The following is a 27,744-nucleotide window of genomic DNA, read 5'->3' on the forward strand; positions in this document are numbered from 1 at the left end:
ATAGTTTCCTTTTGGTACTTTAATACATACGTAAAATATTTGTAAGCAATCAAAACGGTATTGACGTTCTAATTTCATCTTGACAACTTCGACATCACTTTCTTAGAAATAGTCCTTTTTTTGTTGGTTGCTGTCAGGACTAACACGACTGTCACCAGGAAATCGGTAAAAATTCTTTTATCGTGTAAATTTGTACCGCGACATCCATTGGCAAGGTAATGGAAATTTTCAACAAAACCAAACGAGTATCCCCAAACCTTTCCCATTGATAATTGCCCTTCTCTGAAAGGTGAATCAACTCGTAAAGTGCACCTAATCCATAGCTTCACATTAGTTTGGACCCTTTGAGTTATTAAGCATATTATAAATGGATTAATTAATACCTATAAGAAAATGATTTCATTCAATTCAATGTAGAAATTGAATCCAATTCAGTTTGTTAATTTTGATCAAATTTGAATAAAAAAACACTTTAGCCGTAAGAACGCTAATATCCTTTTCAGATGGGGCACATAAAACCGGGTTAAACAATTTAATTTATAAAAAAAACTTTGGTAACTAAACTGAGTCGTATCAAATGGATATTATTAGACTTCAATGTTTTTTTAAAATGCACAAAACTAGGCTCTCTAGGTATGCCAATTCAGAGCGATCTAACTTAGATTTAGATTTAAATTAGCATTTAAATATAAGTAAACTTAATTTAAAAATTATTTTACGTTATTATTATTTACTCACATAATTAATAATTTTTCAATCATATTGTGCCTTAATACGTTAAAAAAATCAAACAAATCATAAAAAACCTGATGTAAATCAAATTAATCCCTTTTTAAACACATTAAAAAAATCAACAACCCTGGTCTAGGCTTAGTTTTATTTAATTCATCTGAAAATGGTTTTAACGTCCTTAAACTAGGCCTAATATTAAGCTAGACTAATGCCCAAGGCACCACCTTAGGCCCAAGTCATCTAGCCATTTTTAATGCCTTTAAACCGGTGGCCGGGTTACAATGCAAAGGAGGGTGGTGGCAAGCCATACATGCCACGTGAGCCAACAGCTCCTTACACTTACTATTACCGTTAACTTCTACACGTTTTTAAGGAAAGAGGCAACCTAAGAACTCGGGCAATAACACCTTTAATTTGTGGGTTGGTGGAGTGGTTACCATTTTAACACCGCAACAAGAGGACCCGGGTATCGGGTCGGGTAGCCAATTTTTATCGGGTATTCGGGTATTTAAGCCTAAGCAAAATAACTATTCGGATAATAAAAATAACGGGTAATTATCGGGTAGTTACATTATTTAAGGGAATTAAATAATTAAACTTTTATTTATCGAAAATTCAAAAACAATCCTTTTATTTTAGTATTTTAGTACAGTTTCATTAGAGACATATGTTGAAATATAACATTTTAGCTGTAAAATATGATAAAATACATGAACTTCAACTTGAGATCATTTAGATAGCTAAGGAAGACTAGAGTAAAATATGAAAATACTAAAATAGTCCTGGACGGTTTGGTCAAGGTTAACTAATATTTGGCGGGAAAATTTGAATACCCGAATATTTGGCGGGAAATTTTAATACCCGAATATTTGGCGGGAAAATTTGAATACCCGAATATTTGGCGGTAAAAAATTTAATACCCGATCACTTTCGGGTATTTAAAAATTTAAATTTCGGGTATCGGGGCGGATACCCGACCCGATACCCGACCGTGTATCGGGTCGGGTATCAATACCCGCACAGCCCTACTTTTCGCCTGTTCGCGTGTACTCTTTTTACCCTAAAACGTTTTATTCGCCTGTTCCGGGAATGAGAATAACTCCGCCACATACACTATTCGCTTGTTCCGAAGTATTAGGACTACTCTTTTTACTCCTTCTGAAAAGGAGGTTTAAAGGTGTAAATCGGATTTTGTTGTCTGTTAGCCAGAATTTATCCGGTAAAAAGGCCACATGCAATAATTTTTTACTCCGAATCAGCTATTCGCCACCACAGAATCGGAGTAAAATGAAGTCATAGCCTTACTCCAAAATCCCGGAACAAGCGAAAGAGACCAGCTAGAGAGTGTAGGGAGCTGTTGTTTCGCGTAGCAGGAAGGACTTATCACCTGAATTGAGGACTTAGGCTAAGGTGGGGCCTTGGTTACAAAATGAGTTTGAGTCGACAACTTTTTCCATTAACTCACCTCAAATCACGATTTACATAAAACGATTTTTACTTAAATTATAATATTTAAAACACCTATTATACATATATGCATTTATGAAAATGGATAAAAATAGTAACAGTTGCAAAACTTGCAATAAAAGTTCAAAACAAAATAATTACCAGTACTTATGAAATTTAATTCAGATTACTTTCACTTTGGTTTATATTATCCATGCAAGCAGACTATCAATAAATATTCAAAGGGAAAAAACCTAAAATTAATTTAGAAATCCGGAGTTAAATCAAATAAATTAAATTTTATTGAAATATCGTTGAACTTCATTTCTTATACAGGGTCTTTTTTTTTGCTCGGAAAAGTGTTTTTTTTTCAAAAACTATTTATAGTACCGATTTCAAATTTGGAAAGTCAATTCTCTATACCGGGGGACATCAGTTTGAGAAATTTGAGCGTTTTCGGTAATGTTTTTCACCAATTTTGAAAAATTATTTTTCGACCACTAGGTGCGAGATAAAAAATTTCTATTATAAAGTTGTAGGCCGTCATCGAAAACCCTTAAAAATTGTTCACTCGACGAAAAACAACTTATTTATCAGTGAAAATTCGAGCTTGAAAAATTTACAAGTTGGTGAAGCCAAATTGCGATTGTTTGAAACGATAATTGAAAAGGGAACAAGTCTAATACAAACGTAGTAGAGTTTTCACACTAGAAAAAATGTACACGTTTGGTTTTTAAATGCAGATATTTTATTCACATAAATTTTTACAAAACATTTTCAATAATATCACCATTGGCTGCAACACAGGTTTGTGCGCGGACAATTAAGTTCTCAAACGCTTTCTCTACCATTTCTGGTGTGACGTCTCGGCAAGCACTGATTATTCGTCTAATGAGTTCCTCCCTAGTTTCAATGGGCGTGGCGTATACCTTTGCTTTAACGAATCCCCAGAGAAAATAATCCAGCGGTGTTAGGTCAGGTGACCTTGCTGGCCAATGCACTGGACCATTTCTCCCTATCCACCTTTCAGGAAACTCGTTGTTGAGGTGCTCAGTTACTTGCCGGGAAAAATGCGGAGGGGCGCCATCTTGCTGAAACCACAACTGACGTCTTTCAGCCAATGGAAGGTCGTCGATTGCGTCACTCAGTTCGTTCTGTAGAAAATGTAAATACCTTTGGCCGTTGAGGTTCGTCGGCAGGAAAAAGGGACCAATCAAACGGTTTCCAACAAGTCCAACCCAAACATTGACCCGTTCAAATTGAACCTGGTGATGATATTCAAAACCCCAATGTGGGTTGATGTCAGACCAAAGATGGCGGTTTTGATGATTAAAGGGCCCATCTCTAGAAAATGACGCTTCGTCGGAGAACAAAACATGGCGCAAAAATTGTCTATCTTCTTGGACAGCATTTAGTAACCAGTTGCTAAATTCATAACGTCTTTGATGGTCTCCGTCAATTAGTCCTTGGTGGAGCGTAGCTCTGTATGGGTGATAGCGATTCTTACGAAGAATTTTCCACACACGATTTGCAGAACAACCCAAATCAGCAGCGGCGTTAGCGCAACTGTGACGAGGATATGCCACAAAGTACGCGAGTACATAGTTCTCGAAGCCTAAATCCGGTTGACCCAATCCGCGAAACCTAGGTTGCAAGTTACCAAATTGATTGAAATCGTGAATTGCTCGTCTTACTGTATTTACAGATGGCGCTCCATTTGGATGTCTTTCTGCGAAGATTTCAGTCACTCTTCTAAGGTTTTGCGCTGCTTCTCCATAGTAAATGGCAACTATGTCGGTACGCTCAGCTACTGAATAACGAGGCATTGTTCGAAATATTATCAAACACTGATAATAATCTCCCAAAGTTTTCCTTTAAATACCCAATGCATGTTTAGGATTGACCTATAGCCTCGTGTTTTTTAAATCCGGTCGTTTTTTTAACCAAAGTTTCAACTGGATTAGGTAATTCGGTTTCAATTATCGTTTCAAACAATCGTAATTTGGCTTCACCAACTTGTAAATTTTTCAAGCTCGAATTTTCACTGATAAATAAATTGTTTTTCGTCGAGTGAACAATTTTTAAGGGTTTTCGATGACGGCCTACAACTTTATAATAGAAATTTTTTATCTCGCACCTAGTGGTCGAAAAATAATTTTTCAAAATTGGTGAAAAACATTACCGAAAACGCTCAAATTTCTCAAACTGATGTCCCTCGGTATAGAGAATTGACCTTCCAAATTTGAAATCGGTACTATAAATAGTTTTTGAAAAAAAACACTTTTCCGAGCAAAAAAAAAGACCCTGTATATGTATGTGGTGCCTTGGGTATTAGCCTAGCTGGTTATTATTATTTTTATTATTATCTATATATATATATATATATATATCCCTCGAAATAGTTTAACTGAGCCAGGTCGGAAATATAAAACAGATAACCCGGGATCTCAAAATCACTATTTTTATCAGCTCCAGAATTTTATTGGCGGTGTTCCCGGAAACCATCGTTACGAACTAGCTCTCCATAAAAACCCGGTGTTTTTCCTCTCACGATGTCGGAAGTAAATAAAAGGGGGGTTAATCGCTCGCCGTTTTAAACGGGAACGTTATGCGGCGTTTCAGTTAAGAGAGGCTAAGCGAGTATACGAAAATCATAATAGGTAGAACGTGAATGTTACCTACTTATGGACGTGTAAACGCCACAAAATCTACACATAGTACGTGTTCTTGGTAAGACGTTTCTTTGTATAGACTTAACTGCTAATTTTTGGCACAGTCAAAATTTGCAAATTAAGGTATTTTTCTTCACTGCACACTACAAATTAAACCATTTACGGTTCTGATATATTTATAACAAGAAAGAAAATTTATTTTTGTGATAGTATTTAATAAATACTTATAGTAATCAATTTCTTAACAAATTGTTTTCGCCAGATCACTTGAAACGATCTAGTATTAAATTGTATAGCTTACTAATTTTTAATCTAAAAATCTATTGTACTGATTTAAGCGTACAGAACGGTCTTAGTCTGTTAGCTCAAAAATAAGCTAGGAGAACAGTCTCAGTCTGCAAATTACAACGAAAGCGTTCAAAATTTATGCCACGTGATATTTCTACAATTTGAATAACTACGCAATATATTTCTCTAATCCTGCTAAAAGTTATGCATTCAAGACATATTTATAAAGCACATAAATAATTAGAACAAATTAATTTTAAATGCTTTGATCATGATTTTAATATGAAAAATCATATTAATTTCGAGCATTCTTCTCATTATGTAAATTATATTCAGTTGTATCTTTGATTAATAACGTTTTCCTTTGAGCTACTCTGACTGCACCCATAGTGTCCCATTGGGCTATCCAGAGTAGATCCCAGAGCAAATTAAATTTGACTTTGGAACATTGCTCGCGGCAAGTAGCTAATTTATTATAATATTTCCTGTATTTCGAATGTTTTCCTATATTTTTCGATTGTTGAGTATAATAATAATTAATATTTGGGGCTGTTCACAAATAATGAAATGCACAAAAATCTACGTTTTCTCCACCTCACCCCTTTGTAAAAAAAATAAACCAGTTAAAGGGAATATAACCCCAGGTATTGGGTGTGGAACACCAAGGTTTGAAGCTCTAGCCGCTCTTGCCTTTGGCTTTAGAAATGTCTGTCCACCGCTGTACAGGGCAATTTTAAAAATTTAATTGGTCTTCCATAAAGAATGCTTTGCGGGTTATATTCCCTATAAATTGCACCATTAAACCTCTTTTTCCATAAATATTTACTTAAACGTAAATTAACCCCCTCGTCTTTAAGCAATTAGTAAAATATATTCAAACACCATTTTCCGTAAACATCAAGTTAAACCATAAGTGATTAATATTGTAACATAAGTGTGACACTTCCAATTCTTCACATGCAAAAGTTTTACTGAGAGCTATTCGCAAGACAGACTGAATTACGGGCTAACGCGTCACACGAAGCCTTTGACAGCGCTTCGCTAGGGGAGATTTTCTCCTTGTGCTGCCGTCACTCCGTTACTAGCTCTAAGTAAAATATTCCCCAAAGTGACAAACTTATAGAATAATATGAAAGACTTATGGTTAAACGTATACATGCCCTGTTCCTCGAACATATTTAGCAAAACTTAAAAAAATTCATCCCGGAACATCTATAGTAAAACTATTAAAACTCCGTCCCACGTATACAGGGTCTTTTTTTTTGCTCGGAAAAGTGTTTTTTTTTTCAAAAACTATTTATAGTACCGATTTCAAATTTGGAAGGTCAATTCTCTATACCGGGGGACATCAGTTTGAGAAATTTGAGCGTTTTCGGTAATGTTTTTCACCAATTTTGAAAAATTATTTTTCGACCACTAGGTGCGAGATAAAAATTTCTATTATAAAGTTGTAGGCCGTCATCGAAAACCCTTAAAAATTGTTCACTCGACGAAAAACAACTTATTTATCAGTGAAAATTCGAGCTTGAAAAATTTACAAGTTGGTGAAGCTAAATTACGATTGTTTGAAACGATAATTGAAAAGGGAACAAGTCTAATACAAACGTAGTAGAGTTTTCACACTAGAAAAAATGTACACGTTTGGTTTTTAAATGCAGATATTTTATTCACATAAATTTTTACAAAACATTTTCAATAATATCACCATTGGCTGCAACACAGGTTTGTGCGCGGACAATTAAGTTCTCAAACGCTTTCTCTACCATTTCTGGTGTGACGTCTCGGCAAGCACTGATTATTCGTCTAATGAGTTCCTCCCTAGTTTCAATGGGCGTGGCGTATACCTTTGCTTTAACGAATCCCCAGAGAAAATAATCCAGCGGTGTTAGGTCAGGTGACCTTGCTGGCCAATGCACTGGACCATTTCTCCCTATCCACCTTTCAGGAAACTCGTTGTTGAGGTGCTCAGTTACTTGCCGGGAAAAATGCGGAGGGGCGCCATCTTGCTGAAACCACAACTGACGTCTTTCAGCCAATGGAAGGTCGTCGATTGCGTCACTCAGTTCGTTCTGTAGAAAATGTAAATACCTTTGGCCGTTGAGGTTCGTCGGCAGGAAAAAGGGACCAATCAAACGGTTTCCAACAAGTCCAACCCAAACATTGACCCGTTCAAATTGAACCTAGTGATGATATTCAAAACCCCAATGTGGGTTGATGTCAGACCAAAGATGGCTGTTTTGAGAACAAAACATGGCGCAAAAATTGTCTATCTTCTTGGACAGCATTTAGTAACCAGTTGCTAAATTCATAACGTCTTTGATGGTCTCCGTCAATTAGTCCTTGGTGGAGCGTAGCTCTGTATGGGTGATAGCGATTCTTACGAAGAATTTTCCACACACGATTTGCAGAACAACCCAAATCAGCAGCGGCGTTAGCGCAACTGTGACGAGGATATGCCACAAAGTACGCGAGTACATTGTTCTCGAAGTCTAAATCCGGTTGACCCAATCCGCGAAACCTAGGTTGCAAGTTACCAAATTGATTGAAATCGTGAATTGCTCGTCTTACTGTATTTACAGATGGTGCTCCATTTGGATGTCTTTCTGCGAAGATTTCAGTCACTCTTCTAAGGTTTTGCGCTGCTTCTCCATAGTAAATGGCAACTATCTCGGTACGCTCAGCTACTGAATAACGAGGCATTGTTCGAAATATTATCAAACACTGATAATAATCTCCCAAAGTTTTCCTTTAAATACCCAATGCATGTTTAGGATTGACCTATAGCCTCGTGTTTTTTAAATCCGGTCGTTTTTTTAACCAAAGTTTCAACTGGATTAGGTAATTCGGTTTCAATTATCGTTTCAAACAATCGTAATTTGGCTTCACCAACTTGTAAATTTTTCAAGCTCGAATTTTCACTGATAAATAAATTGTTTTTCGTCGAGTGAACAATTTTTAAGGGTTTTCGATGACGGCCTACAACTTTATAATAGAAATTTTTTATCTCGCACCTAGTGGTCGAAAAATAATTTTTCAAAATTGGTGAAAAACATTACCGAAAACGCTCAAATTTCTCAAACTGATGTCCCCCGGTATAGAGAATTGACCTTCCAAATTTGAAATCGGTACTATAAATAGTTTTTGAAAAAAAACACTTTTCCGAGCAAAAAAAAGACCCTGTATATTAAGCAAAAATTATATAACTCCCTTTCCTGTAAACTTTTAGTAAAACATATGAAACTCATTTCCCATGAAAATATTTAGTACAACTTACAAACCCATCCCCGTAAATATTTATTAAAACTTATAAAACTCCCTATCCCATAAATGTTTTTAGTAAAACTTATGAAACTCATTTCCCCAGAAAATATTTAGTAAAACTTATGAAACTCATTTCCCCAGAAAATATTTAGTAAAACTTAAAAACCTCATCCCCATTAATATTTAGTTAAACTTACAAACACCCTCCCCGTAAATATTTAGTAAAACTTATAAAATTTCGTAATCAGTAAATATTTAGTAAAACTTAAAAAAATTCCTGATCAGTAAATATTTAGTAAAACTTATAAAATTTCCTAATCAATAAATATTAAGTAAAAGCAATAAAATTTCCAATTCTGTAAATATTTAGTAAAACTTATAAAATTTCCTAATCAATAAATATTAAGTAAAAGCAATAAAATTTCCAAATCAGTAAATATTTAGTAAAACCTATAAATTTTTCAAATCATTAAATATTTAGTAAAACCTATAAATCTCCGTCCTGCGCAAATCGTATAAGAACTTCCTTCCCCGAAAATTATTAGTAAAACTGACGAAAACCTCCCGCGTGGATATTTAGTAAAACTTAAGAAAACATCCCTCGTGGATATTTAGTAAAACTGAAGAAAACCTCCCGCGTGGATATTTAGTAAAACTGAAGAAAACCTCCCGCGTGGATATTTAGTAAAACTTGAACCAAGTCGAGCCCCTCTCTCTGCGTGACGAACTCGTTAATGGACCCTGAAAGGCCTGAATGAATAAACGTGTTTCAATTTAAAGAGACGCCGTCTTTTATAAACGCTTCCGGTTAGAATTTTTGATTTGACCTTTTGCATCAAGAAAAACTAGATCAGGATAATTATACCCTTTTCTTTAATACTATGTGATTTGTAGAGGTTTTAAAAAATATAATTTTTAATTGAGTTGTTTTAAGTACGTTCTAAGTATGTTAATTTAAACATGTCCGTTCAAATGTTTTGATAGTCTGTCATTACCATGCAATTTGTTTGGTGATGCTTTTTGACGTAGCACTGAACGGAAATTTTCCCAATTTGAAGGTATTTTTAATCAATAAAGTGTAGTTAACATTACCGATGAGCTCCCTGCTTTACTCAATTCAAGAAAATCAACCATAAAACGTAAAAAAAAAACAGTGAAATGAAATAAAAAACCTTTAAATTAAAAAATGGGTTTAAATCAAATAAATCGATTTGCTAAAAAATAATTAAAAAATCAAATAAAATTTTATTTAAATCAAATAAATCGATTTGCCAAAAAATTAATCAAAAAAATCAAATAGAATTTAATTTAAATCAAATAAATTGATTTTCAAAAAATAATCAAAAATCATATAAAATTTGATTTAAATCAATTAAATCGATTTTCAAAAAAAATTATCAAAAGTCAAATAAAATTTGATTCAAATCTAATGCATAGATTTTTCGATTTTCAAAACAAAAATCAATTAAAATCAATAAATATTCATTTCAAATCAAATAAATAGATATTTTCGTTATGTTTTTAAAAAATGAAAATCAACAACGCTGATGCAATGTCACACTTCCTTTAAGCTAATACTTTGCGCCTATCTCTTTCATATATTGGAATACTATAAACAGTTCAACTGATATTCAAATTTAAAAACAAAGATAATGGTTAATCGAGTACGAGGCTATCAGCAGCTCTGCTGGAATCAGCTTTTGGCGGTGTCGAAAACAAGTCGCGAGATGCCAAATGAATCGACCCGTTATGGGCTCGGACCGAGTTATTTAAAAACGTCATCTGTAATCCGGTATTGACCTAAGCTCTGTTATCACGGAAAACCGTTTATGTAGGGCTCTGTTGATTCAGTTATCGGTTGTTCGTTTTTCAAGTGGAGAACGCTTGTTGCGAGATATATCCCGGCAGATTATGCTTTATCAGTCCACGTGCTGCCATCTACGACCAAAATGAGGAAGTACCGATATAATTTATAATTGTTTTTTTTATTAGCTCATTATTTTTATGTGGTATTCGTTCCTTTGAGGAAAATACTATTCCAATTAGTTATATTTATTTGCTTTAAGTATTCATTATATATATTTATATTTTTAAATTTAATAGTGGTCGTTCACAGATTACGTAACGTTGTGCATAGCATAATTTTATACTGAAACCTAAATTTTCAATTATTTAAATAAACAGTAGCAATTCAGTACTTGTTTTTTCAGTTATAATATAAAGATTAGTTTTCCAGAGATAAAACACGAAATAAATAAACTTTTTATTGAAGGTATTTTAGTAATTTTGAATAAGGTCTATGCTAATCTTACATAATTTAAGGAACGGGTTTTTCCAATTGCTAGGCAGATGGTAGTGTCGAAAAAATCGTTTTGTTTGCATTGCGTAATTTGTGAACATCCCCATTTTGCTTATTTCAAACATAAGGCTAAATCTTAGCAACATTATAGGACCAATTTTAGGTTGAATTAATTGGCTTAATTTTGTAAAAACAGGGTTGCCACACGTCAGGGAAAACAGGGAAATCAGGGAAAAGTCAGGGAATTTAAAAATGGGCCTAAAAAGTCAGGGAAATGTCAGGGAATTTTAAGAATTGGTAAAAATTCAGGGAAAAGTCAGGGAATTCAATTTGATCTTGGCACTTTTTGAAGGTAATTTAAATCTAGATCTATAACAAATTCTGTGATTATCAATGATTTCCTTGAATGTTTGGCTAATTTTTTCAACATTACAATAACCTTTTAACTGAAATATAAGTCCATCTAAATTTATTAACTTCTGATAAAAGTGAAATATAAAAAAAAATTTTGGCCTTAATAAGTCAGGGAAAATCTCTTAAAATGGTCAGGGAAAACAGGGAATAGTCAGGGAATTTGAATCTGAAAATTTTGTGGCAACCCTGAAGAAATTTAATATTTTTAAGGTTTATGTTGCAATTATCATTGAGAGGAGGTTGCGAATTTGATAAAAGCTTTTTTCTAGAAAATGTTCCGTATTTTTCCCGAAAAAAAGAAAAAAAGCAGTTTTTTTAATCCGATATTGGCCTAATATTGTTCACAAACTTAAATTTCGCGGCATTTTCGGCTCATTTTGTGAAATCCAAAAGTAAAACTAAACCTCTAGACTAGTCTTGAAAAAAAACCTTGAAAAGTTATTGATGTTAATTTTTTTAATTTTACGTGATGCGGAAATTTTTCAGCATTTAATTTTTCCGGAAATTAACAACTCTAGAATTTGTTGTGACGTAATTTATGTAATGTCTTGCCCATTGTAAATCTTTATTACGAAGGGGAGGGGCGTGTTTGTTTTTTGGCGTTTCACGTAATTTGTGAAGCAATTTATTTCGAAGTACATTTTTACAAAAATATTTGATATTTGTACTTGAAAATATCCGCTATGTAACAGGTGCAATATTATATTTGCTTTGTTACCGTTACATTTTACATGGTACTGCGTGAGGATTTTATCAAAACACCGTTTTTCCAAAATATAACCGAAAATTTTCCACGCCATAAACTCGAACGAAAATAATAATATTTTCCAGAAACGTTTTCATATAAGGTTTACTTCTCATTCCCATATCCTCCTGACCTTTTAAAAAATATTTTTTTATGAATTTTTACGAACGTAAATCAGAGTTGCCACAATACCTGGAAAACCTGTAAATCCTGGAAAAGTCGGGAAATTTTAATAATGGTCTAAAAATCAGGGAATTTTAGAAATTAGTCTAAAATCAGGGAAACGTAATTTAGAATTTTAGAAATTAGTCTAAAATCAGGGAAACGTAATTTAGAATTTTAGAAATTAGTCTAAAAATCACCGAAAAGTCAGGGAGTTTTAGAGATTAGTCTAAAATCAGGGCAAAGTCAGGGAATTTAAAAATTAGTCTAAAAATCAGGGAAAAATCAGGGAATTTTAGAAATTATTCTTAAAATCAGGGAATGGTAAGGGAATTTTAGAAATTAATCTAAAAATCAGTGAAAAGTCAGGAAATTTAGAAATTAGTCTAAAAATCAGGGAAATGTCAGGGAATTTAAGAAATTAGTCTAAAAATCAGGGAAAAGTCAGGGAGTTTTAGAAATTGGTCTTAAAATCAGGGAATAGTAAGGGAATTTTAGAAATTGATCTAAAAATCAGGGAAATGTCAGGGAATTTAAGAAATTAGACTACAAATCAGGGAATAGTAAGGGCATTTTAGAAATTAATCTAAAAATTAGTGAAAAGTCGGGGAATTTTAAAATTAGTCTTAAAATCAGGGAAATGTCAGGGAATTTAAGAAATTAGACTAAAAATCAGGGAATAGTAAGGGAATTTTAGAAATTAATCTAAAAACCAGGGAAATGTCACGAAAGTTATGAATTATTCTAAAAATCATCATGTCCGACAATTAAATTTCGGTTACAAACATTTACTAAAATTTAAGTTATAAAATACCAAATATTGTCATAAAATAAGTCGGGGAAAACTTGGAAAAGTCTGGGAATTTGAATCTGAAAACACTGTTGCAACCTTGTTAATTGTACTCTAAATTTAAAAATATCACCACGTTCTTAAGTATTTCCAATTAGTTACAGAAACAGCCTAGTTAAGCTTTTCTTAAGCTCTGTTTTTCAACAGACGTTTTCCTCGGCCTCATTTAATACCTAATATATATAGTATACCAAGAATACATAGATTCAGTGCTTACATGTTTTTCCAACGGATAACCATCTCTCTTTTTTGGAGGTTTCGTTTTCAGTGCCACTTCGAATATTCTACCAGCCATCTTAAATTTCAATCTCCGTTAAGAAGAATTTAGAGTGCACAGTGAATCCTTTCAACATCGACGCCAATTAAATGATTAAATTTCAAAATAATTTAACCAGCGATAAGAGCTATTAGTTTACCACTCACTGTCTTGAAGAATTCGCAACTCTGATAAAGTAAATTTCTTAATTTCTAACTTCCAGAATTAATTGCTTTCAGACAGGATTGGCCATACAATGTATTTTAATGTGGGAATTAAAAATTACTAAAATAGTTTATTAAAAAATAAAATACATTGAAAATCGGAGCAAACTAAAATATTAAGATTTCATTTAATTCAAGATTAGCTAACTCATAAAAGTAACATTTCCGTTAATTATACAGGAAAAAGCCATTTATTGTATAAAAATGAAGAAATTAAATAAAATTAAATAAAATATTTCGATTTAAATAAATGAAAATCGATTGATTTGACTTTTGTTTAAAAAATCCAAAAATGGTCATTTCTGCTTTCAGCTTAATAATAATAATCATAACAATAATCAGCACCACCTTAGGCCCAAGTCATTTATGACTTATAAGGCCTTTAAACAGGTGGCCGGGTTACAATGCGTAGGAGGGTAGTGGCAAGCCTTTCGTGCCACGTGAGCCAACCCCTACACTAACTATTACCGTTAACCTTTACAAGTTTTTATCGTAAGGAAAACCGAAGAACTCTGGGGAAATCCCTTTTACGTAATTTAAAATTGTTTTCAGAGTAACCTTATTTCAAAAAGTGTTTAGATTTGCGACAATAACATAAATATAGTGTTAAATATGTTAAAACGTATTTTTTTGTACATTGGCCTAGTTATTATTATTATTACTTTGTCAGAATGAATAATATTTAGCTATATTAATGAAATAAGTATAACGAGATAAGTTATCTCTGACAGGTTGTCCTATCGGTGTTGGTCCATTTGATCGAAAAATATGTGATCGACAGTCGATCATTATACGTTGCAATTGATCGAATCCCATTTGTCATTTGTTTCATAAGATTGAACCTTCAAATGATCGAATACTATTTGATCGAATTCAAAAGTATTTATAGTACCAGTTGGTATGTTTTTATTTTACCGAATGTCAATATGAAGTGCAGAAGGAATAATCATGGAATAATTCCTTGCTTTAACTGTATTAAGCCACAAAGATGAAGAGATTTTTACTTTATACACTATATGATGGAATTTTTTATGACATCGACGATAACGGCCCTTTGTTTTTGATATACATAAATAGGGTCAGGTTAGGTTAGGTTAGGTTGATGTACGCGCGCCGTAGGCGCGTATGCATCGTTGCCTTTTCGATTTACTCCCAAAAACTTGTAGTTTTACCCTACAGTAGCTTTCGATCAAATGCCATTCGATCAAATGCCATTCGATCAAATGCCATTCGATCAAATGCCATTCGATCAAATGCCATTCGATCAAATGCCATTCGATCAAATGGAAATTTGATCAAATGGAAATTCGATTAAATGGGACCCGTTCGATCATTTGGGAATCGATCAAATAGACTCAAACTGTACTATCATTATCATAATATTATTATATATTATCACTATATCATTTAATGCATTTCATATATTTTTATGATAGTAATAGAAACTTGAATCAATTAAAATTCCAGATATAGTTAATACAGTAACGTATTTCAAGTTATAAATATATGAAGCATTTTATATAGATTTCTAACCTAGATGCGGTAATTAAATACACTACGTGAAACTGGTTTTTAAGTCTTTAAAACTGATGTTGAATTTAATTTTTCTTGAAACCAAAATACCAATAAAATATCGCTCAATTTAAGCTTCAATATGCTTCCTTGCGATGTTGGGTGTTTTAATTTTTAATTTTATTTCTATTTTAAAAGACCACTTTTATAATATTTACTTCCTTTTTTCGATTATTTACTATTATTTACATTGATTTTTGAAACTTTAATTTTAAGAATAGATGCTACATATATGAAACAGTTTTTCGTTTTTTTAAACTCAGTTTTTATATTTCTGTTCATAAATTTCCACAGGAATGAGGTAGCAGTCTTTTTTAAAACTTAAAAAAAACATCGAACATAATTTTAAAATTTTAAATTAAAAGGAGTGATGTACGTATTTTAAAAATAATTTAAAATCCTTTTAACCGAGTGAATCTAAATTTTCAATTAGCTTGTTCAGTTGACATAGAGGCACGCAGCGACTTATTTCGTATTATAAGTCATAAAGCAGACTAAATTCCATCAGTTCACGAGCTTCAAGCTTTGGACGCCGCGTGTCTCTATGTCAACTAAAAAGGCTATTAGGAACCTTTATAAGCTCAAACACTCTTCGCTTTCCGCGCTTCGTGTCAACAAAAACGAAATTCGGAGCTGTCATTTTAAATTACGAATATTTCGGGAGGTGTAACGCGTTTTATCGTCCCGGAGAAGATCCGGCCCTTCCGAATTAGCATTATCCGCGCTTCTTCGAAAGGATGCACGTCCACAATTTGCGTCATCCTTTCGAACAAAGCTCGGGGTATTCCCGTCGATCAGAAATACTCCAAATAGAAAATCCATTTGGTCATCCGTCTTATCTGGCTCGGCCGTGTCACAGGCGTTCGGCCAGAACCGGCAGTCCCATAATCGTCACCACGCTAACTTCTTTTATCTGACGTGTTTATGTCCGTTCAAGACATCATCTCGGTTTCATTCTATTAGCCGCGTGATCTCTGTTATTTCTTCGTTCCGACTTCGATAAATAGAACTCTCGCAGGAAATGAAGGGGTAAAGACTAACTGCGCATCTACGAAACCAATAAATAAGTATTAGACCACTATATGGTACGGCTTGTGGTAAATTATTGCCGCTTTGGTCAAACGAATTTTAAAATCTGATTTTAGTAAGTTGCGCTCGCTTTAGTAAAACGAACTTAAAAATATGGTTTTTAGTAAGCTTTGCTCGCTTTAGTAAAACAAACTTAAAATTATGGTTTTTAGTAAGCTTTGCTCGCTTTAGTAAAACGAACTTAAAATTATGGTTTTTAGTAAGTTATGCTCGCTTTAGTAAAACGAACTTAAAAATATGGTTTTTAGTAAGTTATGCTCGCTTTAGTAAGTCGAACTTAAAAATACTGGATTAGTTGCCAGGTTTTGGGCTAGAAACGCATTTATAGCCCAATCTAGTTATTTCTTTTGGCTATTTTTCAACAAATTTCTCCTGAGTTTGAATTCGTCTTATATATATATATATCTTTAGGGTGTTTTTAATGGTTCTTTTGTGAAAAACTGAAACATTATCTCAAAGATATTTTTTACATCAATTTAATGCGTTTACTGATTATTAGTCACTTTTTGCCACTGACATGGACTTTATTCTCAAAAAGTGACATTTAGGTAACACTGCTTTAAAGCTCCTAAAAGGGAAAAGTTTTGCCATGGCAACCAAAAATATTTTCACAACTCAAGTTAAAAATTCATCTGCGTAAAAAGCATGGCAAAATCACGGATTGCCTTTAAAATAATAAAATTTTGGCAAATCAATTGGGTAAAATTTAGTGTTGTTAATGTTTCGGAAAAATAAAATGCGGAAATTTTCCGAATTGCGGTTTAGTATTACTTTTACATTCAAAAAATGAGTCGAAAATGCAGCTTTAATTCAATTTGCAAACAATATATTAGACTAATCATGGAATGAAAACTTTTTTTATTTTTTTTTGCGGAAAAATACGGAAAATGTTCCGGAAAAAAGTTCTCGGTCATTTTCCGGAAAATTTTCCGACTTACAACACTAGTAAAATTAATAATAAAAAATAATAATAATCAGCACCACCTTAGGCCTTAGTCATCAAGCGACTTTTGAAGCCATTAATTCAGGTGGCCGGGTTACAATGCGTAGGAGGGTGGTGGCAAGCCCTGCATGCCACGAGATCGAGCCAACAGCTCCCTACACTAACTATTACCGTTAACCTCGACAAGTTTTTATGGAAGGGGAAACCGAAGAACTCGGGGGAAAACCCCTTAAACCAGTGGGGAGAGAACTTGCAAACTCAACGCAGAAGGAGTTGTTCCGAGTTTTCACCCAGTGCCACAAGCTGGGATCGAACCCGGCTCCTCTTGCGAAAGTGCTAACCACTCCGCCACCCCACTTAATTGATAAAATAGATAAAATAGGGTAAAATCGATAAAATTCAGTAAAATCGTAAGGGTTTACTAGCCTTGATTTTAACACGCTATTTTACGCAGAGAAAGTATAAACTTGAGTTAACAAAAACATTTTTGGTTGCCATGGCAAAATAAATGTTCATTCAAACTTTTCAAGTCTACTTAACCCCCGAGTTTGGAAACAATCGAGGAGAAACACCGCGGGATGTCTCCTTGTTAGCTAGATACATTACTTTCAAAATTTCAATTTCTTATCGATAATTTTCATAAGCCCTAATTTTCAATATGACAAATCGCTGACACGGAAAGTTTTTATTTAATAAAAAATTTCAAGGGTGACGCTAGATTTTGCGCGAAATATAAGGGATAATTTGTTGACTTTATATTGCTTTTAAAACATATTGAAAGGAGGCGGGGCAGCTCTCGAATATATTGGAAAGTCAACTAAAGGGGAATCTTCCGGGGAACGTCGATCAATAATGTTTACTCTCTTTCGAGCGGCGAGAAATAAAAAGGCGACAAAGTGGCCGCGAACCTAGACGCTCGGACAGAAATATTGACGCTCCTTTCACCTTCAATGCCTTTACTTGACTTTCCTTAGATTGCGTCCAAGAAAATGCGCCAATCAAGAGTCATAAATCCCGATAGCTTCCAACGGAAACTTATTAGCTCTATCCCAGGTGCATTTCTGTTTACGATTTCCACCTCATTAGTCGATTGGAAAGATTTCGGTAAACGCTTTTTCAAAGAGACTGGGGTATTTTATCCGCCCTAAGCTAAAGACTCTTAATTGGAACGAAAATTTTATGATGTCGGAACCCTACATTGGCCCAGAAGGTATAACAAGGGACACTAACTCCGAAACTCAGGCAATATGTTTGAGTCGACAGCCTATACAGGGTGTTTCAAAAGCTGATGCAAATTTTTAAGGAGTTGTAGGGGGTGAGTTGAAAAGTATGCCTGTTTTTTCCCATTTTCCTATGATAAGTTGAAAGAGCTTCAAAGTGTGGCCTACTAGCCCCTGGAAGTAGGCTGCAACAAGCGAAAAACCAAGCAGCAGGGAAATGCGAACATTAAGGTTTGGGTTCGTGTGATAGGTAAAAAAGGACTTTGTAAACAAATCGAGGTAACCAGCGTTAAAAGGTAACTTAAACAGTATTTAAAGTCCCTGCTGCTTGATTTTGCGCTTGTTGCAGCCTACTTCCAGGGGCTAGTAGGCTATACTTTGAACAGGGTTGCCACGGTACCTGGAAAACCTGGAATTCCTGGTAAAGTCAGGGAATTTGGATATGGGTATAAAAATCAGGGAAAAGTCAGGGAACTTTAAAAATTAGTCTAAACGTCAGGGAATTTAACTTCGGGTGCAAATAGGAAACTTTTAATAAAATACAGATTAAAAATACAAAATCTTGGCACCAAAATAAGTCAGGGAAAATCTCAGAAGATGGTTAGGGAAAACCTAGAAAAGTCAGGGAATTTGACTGTGAAAAATCTGTGGCAACCCGGTTGAAGCTCTCTGGCGCCCTTTTAACTCTTCGTAGGAAAATAGGAAAAAAAAAACAGGCATACTTCTCAACTCACCCCCTACAACTCCTTAAAAGGTTTGCATCACCCTGTATATCCGAAAACGCCTTTCCGTTATGCACGAACTCTGCGGGTGGCTTAGTAGTCTTTTGCCAAAAGGGAAACGAACTATTTAACAGATTTGAATAAATTTCGTTTATCTAAAAATAACCTATTGATTTTCCTACAAAGAATCCGTTTAAAATGCAAGTTATTAATTGGCTTTGACTAACTTAGGTGCAATGGCAGGGGTCAAATATGAATAACTGCATGAACTTCTGGAAAATAAAAGATTGACATTATTTAAATGTTTTAGTGTAAATATTTATAAAATTAAAATATTTGTTTTTCCTAAATTGCAAATAGCAAAAAAAACGTTATTTTATTAAAGAAGAAGAAAAAATTAAATGAAATTAAAAATGACATAGCATATTTTAAAGTCGCTTTTGAATGAGAAAACAGGAAATGTTTTAAAATCGTTATTTCCAAGAGATTAAATGGGGTATAACCATAATTAAAATACTTATGTTCATAAAATAATCATAAGAATTAAATGCTTATTTTATGTTACCGCGATTGAACATACAACCATTGTTTTAATCAAATCTGTGGTCAATGTTTTGGAAACATGCTCGATCAAGAATTTTATATGATATTTGAAGTCTAAAAATTGTCACAAGTTAATTCGTAATTATTTGGTACACGAAACGAAACCCATTTGTATTACTTTCCAATCTGTCAACACTTTTTCTCAATCAAATCTCTAAAATAGTTATCGTTTTTTTTTGTTTTCAATAGAAATGTGCCGATGCCAAAGTGTCAAATAAAGCAGAATATCCGACGTTTGCGAGAACGTTTCCAACTGAGGGTCGAGTAAGTACAGATTCTTCAATTTCGGTTTCAATGAATTCTATTTTGGCATTTAAGCAGCTCTGTTAACCTTTTTCTAATGACAAAACTTGGGATAGTTTAGAAATTTTTAGACGAATTTAAGGTTATAATTCTCACTAAAATAGCTTAGAGGTAAAGGAATTTTATAGTTGTTTGGATGTTGGCTGGCTTCATATTGGAATGATTTTATTTCAATAAGCAGATGATACTCTTAAGTCGACATGTTTTTTCATAAGTAATGTGCTGAGCCTATCGAGAGAGTTTTTACAATACTTCAATTTCTTTTAAAATATATCACGGTATGAATTTTCTTGGAAATAATTCATTATTTTAATTTTATTGGAAAATAATTCACGGTTTTTATTTTATTTGAAAATAGTTCATGGTTTTATTTTTTTAAATATATCAGTTTTAATTTTATTTAAAAAGTAATTAAAGGTTTTAATTTTATTTAAAAAGTAATTAATAGTTTTAATTTTTTTAAATAATTAACGGTTTTAATTTTCTTTACAAATAATTTACAATTTTAATTGTATTTAAAAATAATTAGCAGTTTTATTTTTTTTAATAATTAACGGTTTTATTTTTTAAATAATTAACGCTTTTAATTTTATTAAAAATAATTCACGGTTATAATTTTCTTCAAAATAATTCATGATTTTAATTTTATTTGAATATAATTCATAGTTTTAATTTTATTTGAAAATGATTCATAGTTTTAATTTTATTTGAAAATAATTCAAGGTTTTAATTTTATTTAAAAATAATTCATGGTTTTAATTTTAATTAAAAATAATTCACGGTTTTATTTTTATTTAAAAATAAATCACGGTTTTAATTTTATTTTAAATTAATTCATGGTTTTAATTAAAAATAATTCACGTTTTTAATTTTATTTAAAATTAATTCACGATTTTATTTTTATTTCAAATTAATTCACCGTTTTAATTTTATTTTAAATTAATTCACCGTTTTAATTTTATTTTAAATTAATTCATGGTTTTAATTAAAAATAATTCACGTTTTTAATTTTATTTAAAATTAATTCACGATTTTATTTTTATTTCAAATTAATTCACGATTTTAATTTTGTTTAAAAATAATTCACGGTTTTAATTTTATTCACGGTTTTAATTTTAATTAAAATTAATTCACCGTTTTATTTTTATAATTATTTCACGGTTTTAATTTGATTTAAAAATAATTCACGGTTTTAATTTGATTTAAAAATAATTCACGGTTTTAATTTTAATTAAAATTAATTCACGGTTTTAATTTTATTTAAAATTAATTCACGGTTTTATTTTTATTAAAAATTAATTCAAGTTTTTAATTTTATTTAAAATTAATTCACCGTTTTATTTTTATTTAAAATTAATTCACGGTTTTAATTTTATTTAAAAATAATTCACGGTTTTAATTTTATTTAAAAATAATTCACGGTTTTAATTTTATTTAAAATTAATTCACGGTTTTAATTTTATTTAAAATTAATTCACGGTTTTAATTTTAATGCAAATTAATTCATGGTTTTAATTTTATTTAAAATTAATTCACTGTTTTAATTTTATTTAAAATTAATTCACCGTTTTATTTTTATTAAAAATTAATTAACGGTTTCAATTGTATTTAAATTTAATTCACGATTTTAATTTTATTTAAAAATAATTCACGGTTTTAATTTTATTCACGGTTTTAATTTTTATTAAAATTAATTCACCGTTTTATTTGTATTTAAAATTAATTCACCGTTTTATTTGTATTTAAAATTAATTCACGGTTTTAATTTTATTTAAAAAAATTCACGGTTTTAATTTTATTTAAAATTAATTCATGATTTTAATTTTATTTAAAATTAATTTACGGTTTTAATTTTATTTAAAATTAATTCACGGTTTTAATTTTATTTAAAATTAATTCACGTTTTTAATTTTATTTAAAATTAATTCACGGTTTTAATTTTATTTAAAAATAATTCACGGTTTTAATTTTATTTAAAAATAATTCACGGTTTTAATTTTATTTAAAAATAATTCACGATTTTAATTTTATTTAAAAATAATTCACGGTTTTATTTGTAAAATAGATTGTAGGTTCAGTGATAGCGCTTCTGGAATACTATCAATGGCATAAAATCTCAATCATCTCGGAGATGACGCCGCAGTTCGAAACCGTCACTCGGAGTCTCATCAAAGAACTGAAGAAGAACGACACCTTCACCATCAACAGCCGCAGCAGCTACGAGCCGCATTACGTGTGTTGCGAAGAGAGAAAGCCCTGTTGCCTCGGGATGTACTCCATCGTCCACGAGACCTACAAAAGCACCAGAGGTGATCTAGTGGTCCACTTTTTCTCTAACGGTTTTTTAATATTAATCCTTAAAGCAACTGTCGGCTCTATCATTGCCACCTGCATTATGAAAAGGCCCCTGTTATTATAGATGGCCATGAATCTATCCGAATCTAAAAAAAAAATGACTTTCGTGGAGAGCGTGGAGCCATCTATTAATGGGAACGGAAGCTAAAATTTAAAATAGCGAAACAATAACGTCGTCAGAGAGCCATTATAGAGCATTATATTTAGACCACTTTTACCCTGCTTAGTGAGCTTTAACCTAAATTATATATTCCATATAAAATATGTTGTAAACATTTACTATAATTGAAGTTATTGACAAATTTACGAACGAGCCAATCAACGCGAAGCATACTTTTATGTCCCGCCTTTTGAGTCAAAATGTAGCTTTAGCATCTTGTTGTGATTTCGACGCTAGCGACATCTGTTGAAAAAAGAACTACTTCACCTAGAGCCGACACTTTAATATGTTTGTGTATTTGCGCCGTATATATTCTAAAGAAATACGCGTTATTTTTAATGCCTTCAAATTTTGCACCGGTTATTTGAGAATAACACTTTTATGGAAACAAAATAGTTTCTAAAAAACGTTGTGAAGATTTTCATTATTCCAAGTGACCACAATGAAGCTACGTTCACACTGCACTAGAGCTTAAAACTCAGTTTAGATCTGTTTGAATGGCAGTTTTCACCGCCGACGACCCAGGTCACACTAGAACTTAAAACTCAATTTTGATCGTTTTGAATGGCAGTTTTCACCGCCGACGACCCAGGTCACACTAGAACTTAAAACCCAGTTTAGATCGGTTTGAATGCCAGTTTTTACCACCAATGACCATGGTCATACTAGAACCTAAAACTCAATTTTGATCGGTTTGAATGGCAGTTTTCACCGCTGATGACCCAGATCATACGAGAGCTTAAAACCTAGTTTAGATCGGTTTGAAATGACCAGAATTTTAAAAAAAACCTAAAATATATCCCAAAACAATTAGTTTATAATGTTTACTATACATACAGTAATATTATTTGACGTTATTTAGAATTGTATTCCCATTATTTTTCCAAATCCGAGCAATTTTACTTCCCCGCCTTGCCGTTTTGAAAGCGATTTAAAGCGAACCGACTGGACGAGTTGCTTCCCGAACCAACACGAAGCGGTTTTAGGGATAAGTGTGAACCTGGCGTTGTTACTCGTAAATATCAAATTACTGAAGAACTTTTATCCCCCTTATATTACGTTATATTATTAATATTAAAGAATAAGCTCTGGGAAAGACAGCGTTGATTATATTTACTGTAAATTGGGCCAGCGCAACTTATATTTTAATGCTAAATTTAAAGGTGATAGATTCTAGGTAATTTTTTATTGTGGTTCCAAACCTTTTTTGAGGTTGTATTCTAGTGTCACCCCGAATTTCTCTAGATTTTATTTTCCAAAATTAATTAAGAGCCATTTTAGTTTATCGTGAGAATGTTTCACCATTGTATCCTGGCGGTCTTGAAACGTCGTTGCGAAATCGAGAAAATTTCCATAAAATTTCCCTTAATTGTCCAAATCCCTAGAAGCAATAACGTTTCATAAGACATTCAATTTAGCTATCCTGGTGCAAGTGATATACCGTGTTTTAAAAATATTATTTTTTGAATGTCTTAAAACAACTGTCGGCTCTATCATTGCCACCTGTATCATGATAAGGTCCTGGTCATTAGAGATGGCAATGAATCTATCAATTTCTTTGAAAAAATTGACTGTACTGGAGAGCGTGGTGCCATCTATTAATAGCCAAGGAAGCTAAAATTCAAAAGAGCGAAACAGTAACGTCGTCCGAGAACAATTTATATTTATTATAACTAGACAACTTATACTCTACTTAATGGACTTTAACCTAAATTATATATACCATATAGTAAAAAATTACTGTAATCTAAGTTACTGTCAAATTTACAAACGAGCCAATCAAAGCGCGGGGTACTTTTATGTCCCACCTTTTAGGTTCAAAATGTAGCTTAAGCATCTTGTTTTGATGGCTACGCTAACGACATCTGTTGAAAAAAAAGCTACTTCATGTTTAGCCGACACTTGCGTTTAAACCATAGGAAGTGGAATACTTATTGTTATTATGTTACTTACGGTAGTTGTGTTCAAGAAATTAAATTAAAAATTAGTTATCTTATAAGATTTTCGGATTTACTTGCATATGGCTCTCATACGCTAGCGACATCTATTGAAAAAAGAGCCACTTCACGTCAAGCCGACACTTGCTTTAAGTATAGAAAAACAACGCCATCTACATTACCATTACTGAACTATATACTCCTAATACATTACCTTTTTCAGTTTTTAATGTAGGCTAAAAATACCGGAAAAAAATTCAATCGAATAGGAGGTATTCTCGTGACGTCATCATCAGCATCGCGGAAGGCTAGTGTCTTGCCCCTTTCCCCCTAACTTCCTAAAGTAGAACCATGGCCGCCATCTTGTCTAATCGTCTTGTGAATACCTCCTATACGGGAAAACCTTTGCGATAGGTTGATATAAATATTTTATTTACTTTTCTCAATTGCAAGCTATAAGTGACCCAAGTACTGGTACTTGTTGGAATATTGATCATAAATTGAGGTCTTTATTGCCGGTTTTGTTCAAAGTCGGGCGTAACGTAGACATATATGATATATAAAAATTTCCTAAAAGGAGACGTTGCACTACCGATTTGATTTGCCATGGCAACCGTAAATGTTTTTCATCACTTTAAATTAAAAAATCTCCATTTAAAAAAGCATGCGATTTAAAAAAAAATTATTCATGAAATTGGTAATTTGCACCACATTTACGTAAATTTCATCAAGTTTGGGTAAATTGTAACATTTTTTAGGTAAAATTGACACAGGTTTTGGGTAAAATAACGAAAAAATCTTATTTTTGTTTTAAGTGGTCAAAAACATTTTCGGTTGCCATGGCAAATTGAATGAGTAGTGCAATGTCTCCTTTTCGGAAATTTCATAACTCGTATAGGTCTACATTACGCCCGACTTTGAACAAAATGGGCAATACACACTTCGAGTACTCTCCTTGTTAGAGTTTTCAATTGATCATAAATACTCCTTCAAGTTCCCTTACGCGTTTTCGAGGGCTGACTTAATCTGTCTAATTTCATCAAGGCTTGTGATATTTTAACAATTACCTTTGCTTTGAAATCGTCTCGAGTTCGAATAGATTTTCCCAGTTGCATTATTGGGGGTGAAAATTTCCCTCGATCTGTCACCACTGTCTGGAAAAGTGTTATTTGAAAAGACCGAACAGAATAAAGAAAAACTAGCGATAAGAGAGGTTTTTCCGAGGACAGCGATCCATTCTTTGACCGTAGCGCCACTGTAGGACTTTTCTATAAGTTGAACTGAGCCCGCCCAACACGCGGAGGATAAACTCCTTTCAAGCTCCTTTGGCGGAGATAGTAAGAACCCTGAAATGAATTTGCTTCCGCGACCCCGAACGATATCTTGAAAAAATTTCAAGCACTTCCTTCCATATTTCCTATACATGGTCGCCTTTCGAAGAACCCGTTGGGATATCGTTGTTATTGATTGGTTTATGTATGTGTCTTTGTGGAAAGGTGAGGAGGACCTGCAGACCGTAGTGTTGAAGGACTGACCCAGAAAGCAAAATACCCAACATTTCCAGATAGATCTTAAATAAAACTCTTAGCAGATAGAATTTCATTTTCCCTTGTCTATTCTTAGATTTAAATAAAATTTAAATCAATTGAAAGCTATTGGTGGGTCGTATACCACCAACCCTAAACACTCAGCGTACGTTCTGTACGGTAATGGGCCAACTGCTAGGTTCCCATTTGCGCAGTTACCATTAGCGCATATGCAATTTCGCAGTTTTCCACTAACGCTGATATTTTCCATTTGCGCGGTTTTCCACTTGCGCAGATATTTTCCATTTGCGCAGGTTTTTAAATATTCTATATTAAGCCTTTTTACTTTCAAAGAGGTTTTTTTCTGGCAGACTATTTTTAACATAACTTTGTTTACCCTTGGAGGAGAGAAGGGGTTCCTGGAGGGGAAAATATGAAAACCATAGCTCGGGACGTTTTTTTTTGGTCGGACTATCGTTAGATGCTGCTACCATTGAGGGGAATTTGGAACTATATTATTATTATTTTTTTATGCAAATTGCAAACTGCAAACATAATGATGTTTTTTTTAAGTTGATGCAGTAATGGAGTTTCGGTAAATACTAGAAATCCATTTTTGGGTGAGTTCTAACTTAGCATTTCTCTTTCCGCGTTTAGGTACTGGCTAAAAAGTTATATTCTTGTGAAATCTTGAATCACTTCTACAATCTATATAACAACAGTACTTTCCCATAATAATGAATTAATTGTAAAAGTATTAATATTTAAACTAACGCGTAAAAGACCGTTGGGCATTCCTAAGCCTTGTTTGATCTAAAAATGTCTTCCAAATGTGCAGACGACTAATTCGAATTTTTTAATAAATTTATCCACCGCTAGATTCTACTAAAGTCCTAGGTCCGACCAAAAATTACCGCCCCCTGCCTTCCCGCGCTCGGGTACCTATCGCCTATGCTCTTGGTATTATATTTTCCCCTCCAGGAACCCCTTCTCTCCTCCAAGCTTTACCATCCAACTGGCTGCGCTGCTGGTGTATTTTTAATTACCGGTCGCGCTGTAAATACCAAATAATTTTAAGTTTTTCTTAATTGAAATATCCTTTGTTGAATTATTCTGTTGTAAATATATCTTCAGTCAAAATGCAAATCCTAGCTTCTCAGAATTTCGGCTAAGATAAACATGTAATATCTGGAACGCTGACGGAATTATTTTGGCTCTCGCTATGAAAACGTTTTCTTTGTTTGTTAAAGAACACAGGCGTAGGCAAGACTATTTTTTACTAGTTTTAGCTTACTTTGGCGTAGGTTCAGCTTATTAAGAATTTTTCGTTTTAAAATTTATCAATCTAAGCGAATGCCTGCCACACAATATTTCTTAGTGCCTGCCACCAAAAATGTCATTTATTCAAAATATTTCTATTGAAATGTAGTGGCTGCCACAAAAATACACCTTTTCCAAAATATTGCAATTTAAATTTAGTGCCTTCACAAAAAATGTAATTTTTTTCTAAATATTACTATTTAAATTTAGTGACTGCCACAAAAAATGTCATTTTTTTTCTAAATATTTCTATTTAAATTTAGTGGCTGCCACAAAAAATACACCTTTTAATGGCATTGCGTGTTTCTTTGGGGTTAAAAAGGTTATTTAAGTGGTAAAAGTGCTTGGTTAGGTTGGGGTTGGTTTGGGTTATGTGGGGTTGAGTTGGGTTGGGTCGCTGTTTGAAAAGCGATATATTTTCAAGCGACTAATTCAACAAATGATGTTTCAACTGAGCAAAACATAAAATTTTTTAGTATTTACAGTGTGACCGGACATTAAGCATACACCAGCAGTGCATCTGGATGGTACACAAGGTAATGTTAGAAATTAGCTGACAGAAATAACCCTTTAGTCAAGGAAAAAAGGCTTAGTAATGAATATTAAAGTCATGAAAATCCTCGCAAATGGGAAATCCGCGCAAAT

General features: G+C 32.9%; 1 protein-coding gene across 1 annotated transcript in view; it reads left to right on the forward strand.

Moving 5' to 3' along the window:
* Positions 1-27,744, forward strand: part of LOC149966195 (receptor-type guanylate cyclase Gyc76C-like) — a 128,236-nt gene that overhangs the window by 60,823 nt on the left and 39,669 nt on the right. Inside the window, exons 3-4 of the mRNA XM_090181020.1 lie at positions 19,688-19,762; positions 21,867-22,110. Coding sequence (XP_090037146.1) covers positions 19,688-19,762; positions 21,867-22,110 — 319 coding nt within the window. The remainder of the gene's footprint in view (positions 1-19,687; positions 19,763-21,866; positions 22,111-27,744) is intronic.

This window comes from Leiobunum rupestre, chromosome 1 (genome assembly GCF_980474605.1).
Source record: "Leiobunum rupestre chromosome 1, qqLeiRupe1.1.hap1, whole genome shotgun sequence".
Classification (NCBI taxonomy): domain Eukaryota; kingdom Metazoa; phylum Arthropoda; class Arachnida; order Opiliones; family Sclerosomatidae; genus Leiobunum; species Leiobunum rupestre.